The sequence below is a fragment of the Argiope bruennichi genome, chromosome 2, assembly GCF_947563725.1.
Source record: "Argiope bruennichi chromosome 2, qqArgBrue1.1, whole genome shotgun sequence".
NCBI lineage: Eukaryota > Metazoa > Arthropoda > Arachnida > Araneae > Araneidae > Argiope > Argiope bruennichi.
The window spans coordinates 107,499,551-107,520,006 of NC_079152.1; the positions used below are offsets into that span (position 1 = coordinate 107,499,551).

The 20,456-nt window shown below is 28.5% G+C and overlaps 1 protein-coding gene across 3 annotated transcripts in view; it reads left to right on the forward strand.

Annotated features, from left to right (window-relative positions):
- The window catches only part of LOC129962035 (SEC14-like protein 2), a 43,776-nt gene that overhangs the window by 15,431 nt on the left and 7,889 nt on the right, over positions 1–20,456 (forward strand). For all 3 annotated transcript variants that reach the window (XM_056075718.1, XM_056075716.1, XM_056075717.1), the window contains exons 6-9: positions 5,459–5,549; positions 7,879–7,973; positions 17,344–17,422; positions 19,321–19,401. In XM_056075718.1, the coding sequence (XP_055931693.1) occupies positions 5,459–5,549; positions 7,879–7,973; positions 17,344–17,422; positions 19,321–19,401 (346 nt within the window). The remainder of the gene's footprint in view (positions 1–5,458; positions 5,550–7,878; positions 7,974–17,343; positions 17,423–19,320; positions 19,402–20,456) is intronic.

Sequence of the window (20,456 nt, forward strand, 5' to 3'; positions counted from 1 at the left end):
TTCCTATTTTCCTCTAATTGAAAATGCATTAGCATTTCTTTTTTAGCTTATCGCAAATATGATAAGCGAAAGATAAGTAGAGCAATTAATTTCTAGATTAATACTATGATAAAATCGCTTTCAATGGCAATTGCGATATAGTGATTAATTGCTTAGACAATAATATAAGAAGGTAAAGATACTCTTGATAGATATTCTATGTTTCATTATCAAATTATATCTTTCTTGAACTTTCAATTTATGCCTTAATACAGAAGTAATAACTGTCATTAGTGGAAATATTCTTTTCAAGAACATGTACAGTAAGAAAGTGTCTTTGCTATATGTCTTGTTTAATTAGAATTCATTGCTTTAAAGATTGCATGGAATTTAATTATGATATAAGAATCTAATTCTTATTTCATAATTAAATAAGAATATTTTAATTATGATATAAGAATTAGATGAGAGAATAAACTATATATATTTCATTCAAATTGAAGTTGTGATTTGTTGAATTTCTGTTTCTCAGAGTTACGTAATGTTAAACGTTAATTTAAAGTATTACTATAATAAATTATATCAAAATTAAAATATTCAATGAACATATTAATCTGAATTACAATTTAATTAATTTCTATTGTAATCTTTGAAGAAACATCAAAATCTAAGTATATTTTACATTTACAGCAAAGTTTTCCAGTTTGTAATAATTTAAGTTCAAAGAGAATATACAAAAGAAGGCTCAAGTTCTATATCTTGTTATAATCTGGTAGGCAAGGCGAAAGACTCTCTCAATTTCCATTTGAAAAATATATATTTTCTCAAGTCATACAAGTTTCTTCTTTATATTTCCTTGTCTGAAATAGAGCATAGAAATAAAAACTTTCTCCAAATAATATAAATAAATATTAAAGACAAAGAAATATCATGGCTTCTTAATTTAGATACTTCTCAGATGCTGAACATTGTTAAGCTCTAACAATGTTCAGCATAGCTCTGTCTGAACTAATGTCCAGACAGAGATAATCATGAGCATCTTCTTTGTAGTCAAAAGTATCCAGACATTTTCGGATTTCAGAGTATCTGAATTGAATATAATGCTTAAAAAACTGTCTTTGAACTTATCCATGTAAATTATGTGCCTTAACTAACAGTTTACAGTGAAAACTCTGTCATTGGCTAATATAGGAAACCGGCTGGAAATTTATAGGGAAAAAAAGATTTGTTCCCACTCAGTTACATAGAAAGCAGATAAAACATTTTATAATGTGATTATATACATGCCACTTTTTAGTTTGTTATTAACATAATGATTTAATGTTGTCTGAATTCATGTATGATAGAAAAAAGAAAATTGATAGCGGAGAAGAAGAAACTCTGATATTGGTGGAGTTGATAAAGATATTGAATCTTTTTCAACAATAAACGGAGTTTTCCAAAGTATAAGAAGTGAATTATTTTCAATAATCTATTGTATAATTTTCAAGATATATGTGCAGATTTTATTTACACATTTTTAAAATAAGGCAGATAAAAAAGTTTTAAGAAAGCAAATGCTTTGTAATAAAAAATTTTGACAACCGCATATTATTGAAATTTAGAAATATTGTCTGCTACTTTTAAAGTTTGTCATTCAAAATTTCGCATGTAAGCAAGCTGCGGATGGCTGGACACGTTTTTAGTTTTCTTAAGGGAAACATTCCGATTACTGAACTCAAAAGCTTTGTAAAATACACTGTTTGAAAATTTCTAAATGTAAAATAAAAAAAAAAAAAAAACATTATTTATAGGAAAGTGAAAAAACGGAAGTCCTCACTTCTGCATGGGAAGGTGATTCTATTAAATTCGCGAAAAATATAGTTTTTCAAATGTTTTCAAAATGAAATCGGTGCTAATAAGGGAAAATACATCATTGCGAAATCATTTGCTGTGAATACATATGTAGCTACAATAAATAAAATAATAAACACAAATTTACAATTTAAAAAAAGCTAAAATCATAATATTCTTCAATTATTGACAGAGCACCTTGTATAAAACTATTTAACTGGACATAAATAGAAATAAATGTATTGGGATCCTTGATAAGACATTAGTTTGCATAAACGTCTGCAACAAGCTCTATTTATTAACTATTTACTATTAGAAACAAAAAGAAAACTGCTTAAATCTGATTTCGAAAGTTTTGGTAAAGTATGATTGCCGCATAAAGTAGTTTGTATGATTGTAACATGGTTCTCCTACAATGGGAAACTAAATAGGAAAATAGGAAAAGAATTTCAAAGTCAACACAAAGCAGTATCAAGAGAAATACGATGTTTACTGAAGAAATTTAATTTCTTTGTTCCACTGAATTTCAGATATTGAAACTAAGAAGTCATTCTTCGAAAAATGCCACTTCATTTCTTGAAAACAAATGAAGACTGATACAATTATTGCATATGAAGCAAGCAATACTTCGACCTATTCAGAGGTCACGAGGGAAACCTGATGGACCACCGAGAGCAACCCCACTTAGCACTAATGAACAAACAACAATTAACGATACTGGACACGTCCAATTAATCAGGGACTCTTTAAAGAGACTCATGTTGGTCGAAAAAACAATTATTGCATTCATATCTTTTCTGAATATGCCTACAAATTTCCCTTTTATTTCACATATGGGCTAATATGCTTTTGATCAGTTGAAAAATCTTAATGCAAACCCAACATGAATGATTTACCTCTAGAAAGTAACAGGAAAAAAAATGGAAAATACACCTGGAAATTTTAAGAAAATGTCTTCTATCATGGAAATCATAAAGCTGATTTATAATCATGAAAAATATATGTCAGATCGATCACTTAAATTTAAATTTTACTTTTTAAACATTAATAAATTACTCCGAAATCCTTCTAAATATGTATAAACTTCCTATGTATATTTACATTGAATCTTACATTGAAGGTAGCAGGATGAATATCCATAATTCTTATGTCTCAGAGATTAATGGAGTTGATAGTGACCGGCTACAAATAATTTAACAACTTTGGAGTCATGCGATTTGAACTAGAACAAATGTTTGCTTTGGCGCTTATTGATAATATGTGAAAATTAGTTAATATTTACGCTAGCAGATCTTGCTGTGGAAGTAGATGATTTTCTGGTAAAGTATATGTCGCAGAAAAATAAATTGGATAAGAAATCGAACATCTTCAAGAAAAATAAACTAACTAGATTAGTAAATGTAACTACTAATCCTTATTTATTTTAATATATATTTCTAAATCATGTATATTTTCTTCTCGTTTTCTTCTTTCCCCCGTTATAGTATTCAGTCCTTTTTGTTTTTATAAATTTTCATTTCCGAACTATTATCGTCAAAATTGGTATGGTTTACTCCAGTTTAAATATGTTTAATAGTTATGATCGTCTATTTGTGATATCCCATGAAACAAAGAATATGTTTATTGAAACAGAATAAATGAGCAATGCTTTGCAATGTTTGGAAATGAAAGTGAAATAAATTTTGAGGCAACCAGTTGTACACTCATGTCCAAGATTAAGGCCACAAACATGTTTTTCAAAGAAATTCTAAATGGCTACCAATAAAATTTAAACAAATTATATTTAATATATTGTGAAGGATTGCTAACACAATATTAACCTTTTTTGTGCGAAAAAATGTTGTTTAGCATTAGTTTTTGGGGAACTACTGAAATTAGACCGTTTAGGCATCTGGGATTTTTGCCTGCAATTTTGTGAATATTGCATTAAAACAAAACATTTAACCTGTTTCAAGTAGGAATAAGTTCTCATAATCGTTTAGACGATTCCTTGAGATGGATAGCCATTGGCAGGCTTGAGGCTGGGCAGTCTCGAGCGGAGATTGCTCGATGGTTACAAGTGGTACCGAAAGTGGTATCCAGGTAGTGGAATCAATTCCAAACAAGTGGTACTGTAACCAAGAAGGCCGTCCAAGGCCGTCACAGAGCAAAGACACCTGCACAGGATCGCTATTTGGCATTAAGCGCACGATGGTATAGACTGACAACGGCTCCTTAACTTGCTCGTGACCTTGCTGCTGCGTCTGGAATAAAAATTTCCAGACAAAAAATATACAGACGTCTAGCAGAGAGGGCTCTTTATGCCCGACGACCAGTTGAGTGCGTCCCTTTGACTGCATCCAACAGAAAAGCCTGGCTATTGTGGTGCCTAACATATCAGTCTTGGGCACAGCAAGAATGGGGGCGTGTTCTTTTCAGTGATGAATCGAGATAAACCACACAGAGTGAAACTCGTTGAATCTTCATCTGGAGAGAGCGAGGAGCTCTCTATCATCCTTCCTACGTAAAATAAATCGACAGATTTGGTGGCAGAGTAATCTTTATCTCGGGTGGCATAACGTTGGGCAGTGTACACCACTACACGTCTTCGATGCGGGTACTGTCGATGCACATCACTATAGGGATGAGATCCTTGAAGCCTATGTGAGGTTGTTCCGGGATGCTTTTGGCCCAAACTTCATGTTTATGGATGAAAATGCGCTTCCACATAGAGCCCAGATCGTTAAGGATTTTCTTGAGCAAGAGGATATTCAACGTATGGACTGGCCCTCGAGGACTCCGGATCACAATCCTGTTGAACATATTTGGGATGGTCTCGAAAGAGCCATTGCACAGTGTAACCCCCCCTACTAATACCCTCCAAGAGTTAAAAGCCGCGCTTTTGGAAGAATGGGCTTTGTTGCTCCAAGCATTTATTGACATCCTCATAAACAGTATGAAAGCTCGTTGTGAAGCCAGTATAGTAGTGCACGGTGATCACATTCCATATTAGATAGGCTTTTCCCGAGATAAATGCTTTTTCTCTGATTCATAATGTAACACTTTTTGATATATCCGGTTTCTTAATTCCCAATTAAAATCTTTTCTCTGCTGTTATGTGTCTATGTTCTTTCTTCCATTGTAGTGTACCTCTGTGCCAAATTTCGTGGCAATACAGTGAATAGTTTTTCATTTTTCGCAGATTTTATGTTTGTGACCTTAATTTTGGACATGAGTGTAGTTTCGTATTATTTTAAAATATTCTCTCTAATATAGACCGTTTTTGTGATCAAAAGCCAAATACACATGCTCCGTATGTGTCCATAGATCCTATAGCATTTGAGGACACAAGGAATAATTATGATGGTACCTATATTTAAGACTTGTTAATTTCTATAATTTATTTGGAAAAAATGATATCGCTTAGGAACTCTCCGACGCATGATTGTGTACTCATGAATAATCCTTTCAAATACAAATAATTCTTTTAAAATTAAAGTATTACGAAATTTGCAAAATTCTTTAGTCTCCATAAAATCCTTTCTTTAAATGACTCTGCTAAGTAATATGCAATATGAATTCTTCCTGTTTCTAATATCTGACATTGTAAAATTTCTGAAGAATTTCTCAATCTTCTGATTTTTTTAATGTTCATTTTCTTTTATAGGTATTGGTGAAATGCCTTCCATTTACCTTTATTGGACACGATAGGGAAGGAAGTCCTGTAATATACGCTGATATGAATTGTGATGTAAACGGTATTTGATGATTTTTTTTTTATAGTTTGTCAGAAAGTTGAATTTTCTCTTCTTCACAATTGTACTGAATTTAATAATTTAAAGACAACAGTATTTGATTCGAAATTCATTTTTTTAATAAAAAATAGATAAAAAATAATAAATAATTTGTAACTCTTTCTTTTTCTTAAAATAACAATTTATTATGTCCTTAATAAAAGTTTAAACTAGGATTGCAAATTCAGCCCTAAAAATATTCTAATATATTAAATTTTATATGAATCAGAAACAAAATATATCGGGAGAATGATGATTCAACATTCAGATTAATCTATGGGAAGCAAATGTTACTGGGATTGGTGGGACTCAAAAATTACGAGAGGAGAATGAAATTTAATGGTGAATGAATGAATAAGGGCCTGAAATAATTAACTACTGAGGTGTCATAAAACATTTTGTTTTGCTCATCATGCCATTATGAACTAGTCATTCACAGTTTCGTTTAATACCTACAGTTAGATTTATTAAATAATTTTAATTAATTTCAATTATGGAATTCTAATGCATTTTTAAAAAGTTTGAATCAGAATCATTCATTTCTCTTCCTTTAATTAATTGTAAACGTTTTGAAACCAGTAAAAGATTGAAGTTAGGCTTGCAAAATTATTAGATTTTGTTATAGCTCATTAGTGTTGAAATTCCAGTATGCATCATTTTTCTATATTTTTAGCAAGTAATAATACATTAATGGTTGAAGGTGTGTATTAAAGTTTTCCAAATTACTAAATTTTAAAATACTAATTTAAAAAGACTTTTACAATCTATAGATTTACAAAAAGAAAATGAGAGTTAGTTCAGATGTTTTAGCATAAGAATGATTCGAAGAGCGCTGAAAGGTTCAGTTAATTATCAGTTAGTTCTTGCTTTTCTTATTCAAGTTTTGAACCCTATTTATAGACCATTGTAATGTTTTAGAATATGAAATCAGTAAATAAAAGTAATACATTAGTTTTCACAAAATGTATGTAATAATAATGTAAAATGATTGTAATTCTTTTTTTTCTGTGCCAGTAATTTTGAGACTCCTGGTATTCTGGCAAATATCTCAACTTTTCAAAAAATAATTCGGAACTTGGGTTTCTAAATCAAGAACATCGCTGCTACATTGTTAGAAGGTGGGCTGAAATACTTCGAAAAAAAATCGTTTTTCAAAGGTCAATGTAAATTTATAAATGCTAATTCCAATGTCTATTAAAGGAGTTAATTGCTTTACATTTTTTTTCATTTTCTTGCTTAATTTGTACATTCTATTAAATATAAAAACTAATTCAAATAAATTGGATAAATGTTCCGTTATTTATAGAAGGTATTTATCAAATATAAAGGGAGCACTTCTGGAAAAACATCATTATATTAGCAAAAATAACAAAGATTATTTTTTTTTGGAAAAAATAATTTATATTATGTTTTAATGAGAAAAATTTCCATTGCTTTCAAGATGCATGCATAAAATCACTTCTATCATGAATTATATAAATGGTTATTTATTTTTCTGTTTCTAAGCACTCTTTTTTTATCAAAAGAAATCTTAATTTATTTTTAAATACATTTGCGTATCTATATACACAAAGTGTTCATTCGTCATCAGGAAACTTAGAATCATGATTTTGAGACTCAAAATACGGACTTTGGATGCTAGAAAACGGCCTATATCGCAAAGAAGCATAGTGTGGTAGGAAAATGCAAAAGAAAAAACAAGACTTCAGTTTAAGGTATGAAATACAATAAACGTAAACGTAATAATACAATAAACGTAAACGTAATAATACAATAAACGTAAACGTAATAATACAATAAACGTAAACGTAATAATACAATAAACCTAATTGTGATAGGCTCTCCTTTCATTTCTTAAAATATCTTGGCAATATTGAAAATATTAGCAGTAATAATATTGAAGCAGAAATTTACAATGCATAAAAATAAGAGTTGTTATAATTCACACAGAAATCTAGTTCAGATTATAGCAAAGACCAAAAGGGTTCTTCACAATTTTGATTTTAAAAGAAATTATTAATCTTCTCTAATATGAATAAGCAAATTTCATGCATTCTTACAGAATTTGCTAATCACTAGAAGTGAATGGATACAATACAAATGAAATTTTTGAGTTTAAATTACTAAACTCAAAAAATTTATTTGTATTGTAAAACAATTAATCAAATTTTTGTGGTGTTAATAAATTCATAGCCTTCTTTCACTTCCAGAAATCAGTAGATAATTATTTTCAACATTATCTAAATGTAACAAATCTTCAAAATAATCAGATTTTTTTTTTGCCTTATTACAGGAATTTTAAGGTCTGCTAGGAAAATAGACCTTTTCAAGTACGTAATACTTGTTATCGAAAAACTCATTGAAGATATGAAGGAACAAAGTGTAAAGGTATCTCATTTTCTTCTTTTTATTTCTTCTATCAAAATCTGTAACATTCATTGAAAAGAGTACACTAATTATTTTTAGTAAGATGGTGAATGTTGTAATGCAATTTGTGCTAATAATGATATTACAATTTTTCAAACAGTGCAATGTTTGTTATAATATTTAATGTATAGATGCGAACAAAAAGAATCACCTAGATTTATTTTCAATCTATAAATCTATATGAAAAACTAAAATTGTCATTTTAAAGGTAGTAAGGAATACTAAAAGATGCAGTACTTAAAATTTTCTCAGGGGGTTATCTACACATTTAATATTGTACAAACTTTGAAATTTCCAATAGAAACACACGTTTTTGATGTTATAAATGGATTTCCCATGGAAAAAATACCCGGAGTACAAATTTTGGTTAATATATCATCAGGAGATGTTTGAAATTTTTTGTTAAGCGGTTGCTTCAATATTTAGATGTATAAGATTTCGGTATTCTATGTACGTCTGTAAAGCTGCAATTGATTGCTATTTCATTCAAAACAGAATTTTTAATGCCAAAATTTTTAGAAGAATAATGACTATTTTCTGCAATGGAATATTCAAGAGCATTGAAAGTTTCCTTTAAATTGCAGATAAGTTGGATTCCCCATTATGATGAAATCATCAAAATGGAAAAAGTTTTAGTGTGATCAAAAAATATACATTAATTTATTAAAACTGCCAGTCTTTTATTTATTAAAAATGCCAGTTTTGGAGTTAAAATTATCTTACCTTCAGAGAGAACAAAATTAGTTGATTAGTTCTTTTGTGCTTTATTCCAGCATTTCTTCATCAATAATACTATTCCTATCATCATTATCTATTACTGACAAATAGACATGCAATGATACACCGCTTTATTTTACAAGCATACAAAAATGTGTTACATTTCATTAACTGATAAATGTTAAATAAGTTTTCTTCCATGCTTCACCAGCAACTTAGTTATATAAATGTTTTTTTTGTTTGTTTGTTTGCCAACGTGTTGCAATAATGGAAATTAAAGATATGAATGAACATTTAATAGAGCCTTGTATATTGAATACTAGCGTATAACAGACTTGAAAAGGAAATTGTTGAACATCACTCATAATATTCATTCATATCTTTTCTTTCCATTATTATAGCATTTTTTAAGCTATGATTTATCGCATATCTTGCTGATTCTTATAGGAATAGAAATTTGAAAGGATATATATTTATAAGAATTATCATATATAATTATGAGAAAATTTTATATACCTCTATGAATAAATGTATATAATTATAATTATTATATTTACATAATTAAAAGCATAATCATTCTTTTGGATGTCTTTAAGAAGTAACTAGCTTAATAATCGAAAATTAATATTATAACCCTTATTTGCTGAAATATAACAAGGTTAATTTAATTACCTTATTATATATATATATATATATATATATATATATATATATATATATATATATATATATATATATATATATATATATATATATATATATATATATATATATATATATATATATATATATATATATATATATATATATATATATATATATATCTTTAGTTTCCAAGAATTATTCAGAAACTTTATTCTGACAAGTGTCGAGTTTCTAAAATTTATCCGCTTTCTGTACTTTCAAATTCGAAAGTAGATTCAAATTCATCTGTTCTTTCATAAGTTCGGTTTAAATCTTTTTTAAGCTAAGAAAAAATGCTGTTCTCAGTCCTTTTCTTTGAGCTTTCAACGTACTCACATCCATTAAACTGTTCAAAGAATTCAAAATGCAATTGTTCAAAATCCAGTAATTCAGAGTTGAAAAGGTTACGGTTTCAGTTTCACTTCCAACGCAACAATCCGGTCCCGCCGAATGTACCACAGTTATGTAAAGAAAAAAGCAAATCTAAATTCTGTGAGCTGCATCTAATAGGTGCCGAGCGCTGTTGGAAATAATTCTATCTTCAACTAGTAAATTAAAGTATATTAATTCATAACAATTGCCGAACATACACTCGTGATTGCTTCACTCTATTTAAATCTAGAACATAACGATGTCACATAGCAACGTCTCAGCTACACAAACGTTGCTTCATGCAGCGCCTATAATTTACAAAAAACCTTTTTCTTCAAAACACATATATTTATTTACAAAAAAAAAAAAAACATTTTTCTTTACATCACATATACTCAATATACAAACGACGCCATTTAAAGCAATTTTTATATAAATCTTTCAATCAGAGTTCATTTCAAAACATTTTTATCTGTTAAATCGTGGTTTTTGTGAATTGCAATGAATGCGTCAGGCAATCATTCCATAAAAACTTCCCCAAAAAATATAATATTTATTTAAAGAAAATAAATGCACATCTGAAACAAATTAGTGCAATCCTTCGAAAATGAAATGACCGATGTTTCGAAAATGAATCAACCAATGAAAGACATCTTTTCTTTTATAGAGAATGCTATCAGCACATCATGCAAATATTAATAAACAAAATACAATCCTCGTACTACATCGTTATAAAGCATTTAAAATCAGTAGGAATGTTCTCAAGCTTAACTTCATGATATTAAATTCGTTAAGTCCAAAAGTTAGGATTGGGACATTCTTTCTTTAGCAATCTCTACAGTTTGGATTCGGTAGCATCACAAGATCGATTTTTGAATGTATTTTTATCCTTCGATGTATAATAGAAACCATCAGTTCTTCTAATTGGACGCCTATCTAGTACAATATGTGGATTTAATTTCCTACAGTATACACATGATCATAATTTTTTCATCTTCCTTGTTGTAAGGATCTAGCCCATTGAGATTCAGAAGGATTAAAGATATTAGTTTCAAGCATAAATTACAATTTCAGTTTGGTTAATTGTGATATTGTAGAAGCTTACTGTTGTACTTTAGAATATATAGGCTATCGCAGTCAGAATGTGAGGTATAACATTCTGTTTAATACCATTGTTGATCAAATTTAAGTTAGTGGCCAAAATATTTATTTAATAATTCGCAGAATTTAAACGTTTTATTTATAGTACTAAGAGCAATTTCTTTGATGGCAGTAACCTCACTTATGAATGATATGTTTGCTGTTCCATAAAATAATTTCTTGTTTCATAAATCTAGGAACATTTGAAACTTATTCAAAAATTTCTGCCTCCAGAAACATTAGAAAGAATAAATAGCAGCCTTAAGCCTAAATCTAAGGTTAATATTATCAGGCCATATGTCAATATTCCCGCTCTGTTTGCAATTTATTTTCAGAGGTATTAAGAGGTACTAAGAAGGAATATAATTACAGAAGGTATTATGGAAACATATTGCTCTTCTAGTCACTTACAAGAGCCAGACTGATCTCTTGAATTTTTTCCCCTGACGTTGTGAAATTTTTCAGAGATTCTTCATTAGATATCACAACGCTATTCTCTGTGCCCAAAATCTTTCAAGCCATAATTTCTGGAGTAATTTCTAAAAAAAGGAATTCCTTCTTCCAGGAATTGGTTCTTCCAGTAATCTTTTCTTTCTTAATGATTTGCTGGAAATCATATCATCCAATATCATGACTGTTAGAAATATCATTTCTATTTCAAATTTCCTTGAAGCAGTCCAATAGACTTTCTTTCAAAGTCTTAAGACTCTTTCTCTTCAAAGTCCTTAAGACCGTAAACTCTATGTATAAAATCGAATACATGTTTGCTTATTTAAACATTTTACATTTCTCGATATAATCAAAGTGAGTTTGACTCTAATTAACTTAGTAGCTAGAGAAATTAATTGAAATATTAAAAATTTTACAAAACCCCAAAAAAGATTATCGTGGAATTATACGAATTTGTTTTTTTCATTATAATTTTAAAACGTATTGTGCATAAAAATTATTTTTAAACCATCTTAAAATTTAAAAACAATTAAATTTTCGTTGACATATCTATCATTTCTGCACAATTATTTCTTAACATTTTAATTATATTTTCAGTTTTATTTCTAAATTGATAATATTTAAATTAAAATTGGAGATTCTAAGACATTTTTAGAGATTTCAGTAAAAGACGCGGCGATAGTAACTAGCATCCCGTATATTTTTTAGAAACCAAGTTGTTCTTTGAACCACTGTTAAGTAAAGCAATATCAAGATAAATTTCTCTACGGCTATTAAATTAAGTTTCTATTTAATTGAATTATATTTATGTGTTGTGAATTCAAAACGTTGACATTTTGATGGTATTTGAACGGATCTGGATACTAAGCTGGGAAATTGATATGAAATCATTATGACAAAAATTCAAATCCAGAAATGAAATAAAATCCATTTCCACAAATTACTGGCAGAAACGGATAAATTTATTTTATAGTGTATATGAGAAAATAACAAGAAATGCGATAAAAATTGCATTCATGTATAATATTTATTTCGACTTTTTAATTATTTTCTACTCTACAAGAATTTAGGATTTCATAGTAAATATTCCAATCTCTCACATTCTTTTTAACAATTAAGCTGAATTTTCAGGCATTATAGTGTTTGCAAATAAATTCAGAACATCAAAATATAAATGTGTTTTATATATATATATATATAAATTTAAAAAAAATCATTTCAAAAAAATCATTTCTTAAGAATAATAATTCCCATTTTTGCTAATGAGCGATATTTTTTTATTATTATATAATTGAAATATATTTTATTCAAAATTTATAAAAATGCGCAGTCCCAATAATTGCTTAAATTTGATAAAGCACATGTAAAAACCAATTTGAAACAACAATATGACTTATTAAAATAAATTTCTACTTTTCAAAAATATAGAACAGCTATTTCAAGGGGCGGAAATATTATTTTCTTAAAAAAATTATGAATTCTATTTCAAAAGTGAAGAGCTAGGAGTTTTTATAGTCGATTCTTAAACTTCTACGTTAAAATAAATAATTATAATACGTTGACTATTAATAATATATATATATATATATATATATATATATATATATATATATATATATATATATATATATATATATATATATATATATATATATATATATATATATATATATCTTGTTATTGTTCATTTTAACTATTATTCAGGCCTCTTCCCCAAAAAAGGAATGCTCATTTAGTTTTTAAAAATATTTCATTTAGAAAAATACTTCCAATTACAATGCTTTATTAAATAAGGTGGGCAAATTTATAAAAACTCTTCACCTTCTTTGATGCTAAAAAAAAAAAAAAAAAAAAAAAAAAAAAAAACCTTTATTTAAGGCCCTTATAGTGAAATGTTTTTCTCATCTATAAACATGCATAGATTTTAATGGTTTCATTTGCAAAGTTTGTTGTGGCGATAAAATGCACATTTAGCTTAGATCAGCGTTTCTTAACCTTTCAGAATTCGTGGCCCAGTTTTCAATCATAATTTTCATCGCGCCCCCCGCCTACAATAAAATGCATACAACGGTAAAGTATATTGAGTATTTTAGATTCGGTTTTTAAATTATTATTGACTAACTGTCAATACAAGAGTAAACGCGCGCCAACGTTGGCGAGAAACCACATCTGTCATTTTGTCAAGCGGGCGGTAAACAGATGAAGCGAATGAAAGCGGGAAAAATTTAAATATTATATTTGAAATGAAAGCCAAACAAGTAGATAACGTTAAAAGAATATGAAAGTAGAAAAATTCTTTAATGAAAGTTAACCTAGATGTGGTGAGCTAAATTTAGAAAATGGGAATACATTTTTTTCGAATAATAAAAGAAATAAAACAGAAGCATAACTAAACAAAAGAGAAAAAAAATAAGAAATGTTTGTGGAATGGAATTGACACGATCGATGTAGTCTCGAGCATGCGCAGAGCAAATATTTTCTCATAGGAAGAATGAAAATGTTCGATAACGCAAGTTTCAATTCCAGCCAGTCTCATTGGAGTCGTTTCTTCTATAGCTATCGAATCTATCGTGAATGTGTATGTTATACATGTTTTCGTGTAAATTGCAATTCACCCCATTAAATATTCACGGCAGCGGATTTATGCAGACTCGTGGATAAATTTTTAAGCGAAAGTAACCGAGTTATAGACGATAGTCCATCATCAACGAGTACACGGACGAGCGTGGTTACGAAAAGAAAATCAAGAAAATATTCTCAAGAATACTTAAATTTTGGGTTTACCAGTACTGAAGTAAATGTAGAAGAAAGGCCCCTGTGTATCATTTGCTCAAAAATGTTGGACGCAGACAGCATGAAACCTAATAAACTTAAACGACATTTGGAAACGCTTTATAGTGAGTACGTCAACAAACCCAGAGAATTCTTCGAATAAAAATTAAAATCATATAAAAAGCAAAAATCATTTTTTAAAGAAACTTTGTCTGTGAATAAAAAAGCTTTAATTGCATCTTACAAGGTTTCATATAAAAAAGCCAGGTGTAAAAAACTTCACACCATTGGTGAAGAGCTTATTTTGCCAGCAGCAAATAAGATTGTAGAAACTTTATTTGGAGATCATTTTTCAAAACAATTGTAGTCCATACCTCTTTCAAATGATACTGTTGCTCGCCAATTGGTGATATAGCTGAAGATGTACAGCGTCAGCTTTTATCGAAGTTGCGTGACAAATTGTTTTCCCTACAGCTTGATGAAGCAACAGATAGTAATAAAGATGCTCATTTAATTGCCTATGTTCGATTTTGTGATAATATGTTAGTAGTAGAACTACTACTTTTCTGCAAACCAATAGAACTCAAAACAACGGCCCTCGCATTATTTGCTATTTTAAAGGATTTTATGAACGAGGCAAACATAGAATGGAAAAATTGCGTCGGAATATGCACCGATGGTGCTCGTTCAATATCCAGAAGATTCCAAGGTATACAAGCACTTGTCAAACAAAAACCGTCCCCAATGCGTCTAGACACATTGCATGATCCACAGAGAAGCTTTGGCTTTGAAAGAAATGAGCCCTGGTCTGAATACTGTGTTAACTACGGTTGTAACCGTAGTAAATTATATAAAAATGAGATCCCTGAAATCAAGAATCTTTTCCGCCCTTTGTAAAGACATGGGTTCAGTACATTCAGCGTTACGATTTTATTGCGAGGCAAGATGATCATCACGTGAGAAATTTTTGCAACGGGTTTATGAATTAAGAGAAGAAATCTCCATTTTCCTAGAAGAAGAAATCAGACCGGAGGCCGAAAATTTTGACGATAGTTTATTTGTGATGAAATTGAGCTACTTGGTCGACATATTCGAGAAATTAAATAACTTGAATTTTCAACTCCAAGGAGCAAATACACTTATGTTGGATGCGAGTGATAAAGTTAATGATTTTTGTAGAAAATAATAATTATATGAATTGTGGAGCAGAAATTTAAAGCAAAAAAACCTAACAATGTTTGAAAATGTGGATGATTGTATTAAAACTTACAAGGCTGATGACGAACATGTAAAAGTTGTTTTTGTAACCATTGAAAATTATATAGCCATGTTGCCAAAGAATTTTAAAAAGTATTTTCTTGCTGACGGCAAACTGATAGCAAGTTACAAGTGGTTTAGGGATGCATTTCATAAGACTACCGAAGGACTCTCAATTGATGAGGAAGAAAAATTCTTAGACTTCACGATAAGTGGCGAAACTAAAAGACAATTTAGTAATAAATCACTATTTGAATTTTGAGCAGGAGTAGAGGATGAGTTTTCTGCACTAAAAACAAGTGTATTTCGCATTCTATTACCATTTTTACCACCCTATCTTTGTGAAACTGGATTTTCTGCTGTGGCTTCTTTGAAGACAGAATATAGATCTCGGCTAAATACAGAAAAAGGTCCGAGAGTGACTATTTCTAACATTAAGCCTTCTGTCGAAAAACTTTGCTCTGCAAGACAGGCCCAAGGAAGTCACTAATAGTTATTATTATTTTTTTAATTTAATATATTTGACTAAGTAAGTTTTGATTTAGTAAATTGTTTTACTTTAATAAGTTATTAAATATGTCGAAATGTATTTTGTTTTTTATGTGTATGTGTGCTTTTTTTTCAGTCAATTAATCAATTGTTTTTAAAATAATATTTTCTCTTGGATATTCTCGCACCCCCCTTCTAGTGTGCCCGCGCCCCCCTAGGGTGGCGCGTCCCACAGGTTGAGAATCGCTGGCTTAGATTACTTCTCATATCTTAGACTGATGTTTGAAAGAGACTTTTGCTGTGTATTTCATATATACTACACAAAACACCGTAAGATAAAAAAGAGAGTTCAATCAACAAAACCTAATGCATTTACATACTCCTATTAGTTTTTTTTTTCAAAAACGATAATGAAATATTATTTAAAATACACACTTCATAAAAATTAGTACTTTCGATACAACTTAAATGGCTTTTTCAGATAATTTTTATCTTATTATGAAATGTTGGAATATATGACTGAACTAACAGTTATTACTATTGATGCCGACACGGGACATTGTGATCATTAAGGTTAAAGATAGTTGGTTGTTACTAATAATACCTATTTTTAAAACATGATTTGAAATCTTGAGATATTTTACCATATTTATGAAGTTGACTTAACTAGTCTTATATAGATAACATAATAGTTGAACAGACTTAATGAGAATAATTTAACATGTAGTAGTTTAAAAGATAATTATAAAATCCTTGACAAGAAATATTTGAATATTTGTACAGCTAGAAAACAGTCAGTTCTTTATATATAATTTTTTTTTATGTTACATTGCGAAGTGAATGGGAACGATTGTCGCTTTATCGTTTATGATTTGAACTTTTACTTATATTTTCATCAATTTAATCAGTTTAACATTCTCACTTATTTCAATATTCTGTAAATCGTGTTGACAATTGAAAAATTTGGAAATTGAATACATGATCTATAAAAATTTTTTAGGGATATTTCAGATCATGGAACACAAATATGAATCCTTCTTTCATTTTGGATTTTAAGAAAATTAGGACAAAATTATAATTTTTTTTTGAAGACAAATTCTCAAATTTAACTAAGTAATTTTTAAAAATCTGAAAAAATATTAGTTTCTTTTTGGTGTAGAAATTATTTTACATAAATTAACATAATATTTGATTTTTATCTTTTAACGTAACATATATTAATTAAGCAAGCAATAAGAAGTTACAATTTCTAATTATTAGAAAATGGATAAAAAGAAGAATATAATTTTCTACTTAATAATTATTCTTCATTAAATGTTAATAAGTTTATCTGGTAGAAACTACAAAAAAAGAAACAAAAAAAAAACAAAAAAAAAAAAAAAAAAAAAAAACAGATAAAAACATCTAAAGTTTAAGTAAGAAAAATATTCATTTTTTTTTTCCTTCACAGCAAGGGAAGGCAGTTACAACTATGGTGCAAATATTTGACTATGGCAAGATGACATTTGCCAAAGCTACGAATAAAAAATGTAAGTACATAATGCAATTTTTCTCTCTGAAAGTATGTCTCAATCAATTGTTAATTGATATTTATTTTTTTCCTTTTATTTAAAAAATTTCATTGAAAATGTTTCTAAGGAATTGAAAAATTCGGAAAGATTTAAATCTACTCATATAATTGTTTATTTCATAAAGTAAGCCAAATCATAATCTCCCTTTTCTCTAAAAGGTTTTGCAGTTCTATTGAATATTCTTAGTCAGTTTTGATCATTTATTGAATAATTTTGATAGGGAATCTTTCATTTCAATATAAAACTGACTTTTATAATATACGTTTGAAACTATAGAATCAATGCTAAGATACCAAGCTAATCATGATCCCAGTTCAGCAGGGATTTTGGTTCTGAATTTTTTTAAATTGATTTTAAACATATTTTATGAAATAAAATCAAAATAATTACTATGCTTTGCCACTTTTTTGTAAGATAAGATATTTTAATTAAATTAGCTCATCAAATTAAATTTAAAATGTTTTCTTTAAACTAAGAATTCTTTTCTTTAATAAACTATGTTATACAATTTTACTGATAGAAAAAAAAACAACTCTAGCAACATTTTTATAAATTCAATCTGCAATAGTTTAATAGAAAACTACATATTAGAATAATAATAAAAATCAAATAAAAAGTGATTTCTTGCATTTCGAGAGCTTTTCTATTTGGCAGTTTTGATCGTTTATGCAACTTATTTACAAATTCTAACAATATGTAATCGGATAAGTATCTTATACTCCCAAGTATTGGTCTTTCTATTTTATAAATTCTGAGTCATTGTCTTATTCTCCCCTTGTATTGCCATATTTTCAGGGAAAAGATCCATATGGCTATGCTTAGGTTATGAATGTTAAATTACAAATCCTTTTCTTTAAAGCAGTTTAGTTCATTTCTAGAATTCATCATAATTCTTTTGTTAACCTATATTAACTTAAATTATCTAATGTGATCTAAAAACAGGGACCCAAACAGATCAGATCTAATTTGCTAAATGATTAAAAATTTAGCATACAAAGTATTAGAGAAGTTTACATTACAAAAGCAAGCCGAAAACATAAGACAATGAAAAATCAAGGCCATGGTGGCCTGGTTGCAAGGTCTCGGCTTCGGAACCGGAGGGTACTCAGGTTCAAATCGCCACCGAAGAACCGTCGTGTAAGTGGATCTGGTGCATGTTAAATCTGTTGGAGCCAAACATCCTCCCAATGGTGTAGTGTTGCAGTTTGGAAAGGAGGGTGCCAACTCAGGTGCCGTTCTCGTCATCTGATCGTGGTCTGTCCCAAAATAGCCCTAGTATCGCTTTAAAACGGGGCGTTAATACAACTAAACTAAACTGAAAGATATAAAGAAAATTTATTTTGTTCCATTAAAAAAAAACTTCTTTTGTTCTATTTTTTCGAATAAATACTGTTTACAAATTCATTTGTCATTTTGTCTTGGTGAAATTGTTCACATTCCTTTGCTCATAGTCAGTCAATTGCATCACGAAAATTTTTATGAAACATATTTATAAGGCTCTTTTTTCGTTTTACTATAGAGATTCTTAGATTAGTAAATTTCCATTTAAATAAATAAACAATTCAGATTATAAGTTGTTTGATTTTGAGGCTATAGAAAATGTCACTTTATGTTATTTTTATTATTATTTTTTATTTAATCCAAGAATTGTTTATTCTGTATTTGTAGCATTTTTTGCAAAAGTTATTAAATGAGATTTTAGGACAAATCGTATGTATATTCTGTTTTATTTTATTCTTTTTTTTATATTTTTATTGTGGTGTGAATAAAAACTACATAATGATTAAAAAAAATCAATGAAAAAAGAAAATACTGAATTGTCTAAAAAAAAATGAATGTAATTTCTGTTTTACTAGCTATAGAACTCGCGAAGTTTGTAGTAAGTTTGTTTCAAGACAACTATCCAGAAAAACTGAAAGTCGTATTTGACATTAATGGTAAGTTATAAATCACTTTAATTCTCTACAATTAAGCAATAAATTATAATGATCCGAATTTTTACTATTTTAATGATAAAATTATTTAAAATGTAATATATTATAAAACATAAAACTGATGTAACTTATTCCAGTCATGAAATTTGGCATTGTGTTTAATTAATGAAGATGTATATCTGCTTCAAATTAAATTAAACTTCTTCATTATCTAAACTTATTTAGATATTTGGGCTTTAAATTGTTATTTTATTTTATTTTAATTAAATATTTGTGGAGTTTATCCTTATTTCTACTGAAATATTTTTAAAAATATTTGAAAATATTGAAAATATTTTTTTTTTTTTACTTTTTCGTATATGACATATACAAATTGAAAATATTGCAAGCATAAAAAAATTCAATTCTAGATTTTGACAAAATGAAGCTGCCCAAACACACATACAAAAAAAAAGAGAATTATTGTATATGTCTGTAAATACAATAATTTAAAACCCTTTTAAGTTAATCATTATAAAATTTGGTATATGGTCTTTTCACCAAATTTGCATATTTCTCTCAAACCTTGAATGAAGCCCATTTAGAGGAAATATGTCTGTTCAACGGTCTAAATATAAGTTAACAGAATAACCGTAAAACGAAGAGATCTAGATACATCAAATTTGGTACTAGTATTAACATCTAAAGTGTTGATATTTGACAAATATAGAACGAAATCCATTAAGGGCTGATTGTATGTCGGTCTGCTCTTTCTAATGACATTTTTGTAATGAAAATGTAAAAAAAAAATGTAATGAAAATGTAATAAATGAAATTTTTTTCTAGTGAGAAATATTATAGTTTTGCTTACAATCATCGAAAGAAAAATTTCCAAAACAAAAATTGATTTTTTTATGTTGTATATTAGCCACATCCCTGTGATTTACAGCCAAAAAATCGCAAGGTAAAATACCAATTATAAACACAGTTGCACTAATACGTTTATTAGATAGTGTGCGAGAAAGCTTTGAAGATATCACTCCCTCTGTTTTGTTTATTATATCAACTTTGGTCAAACC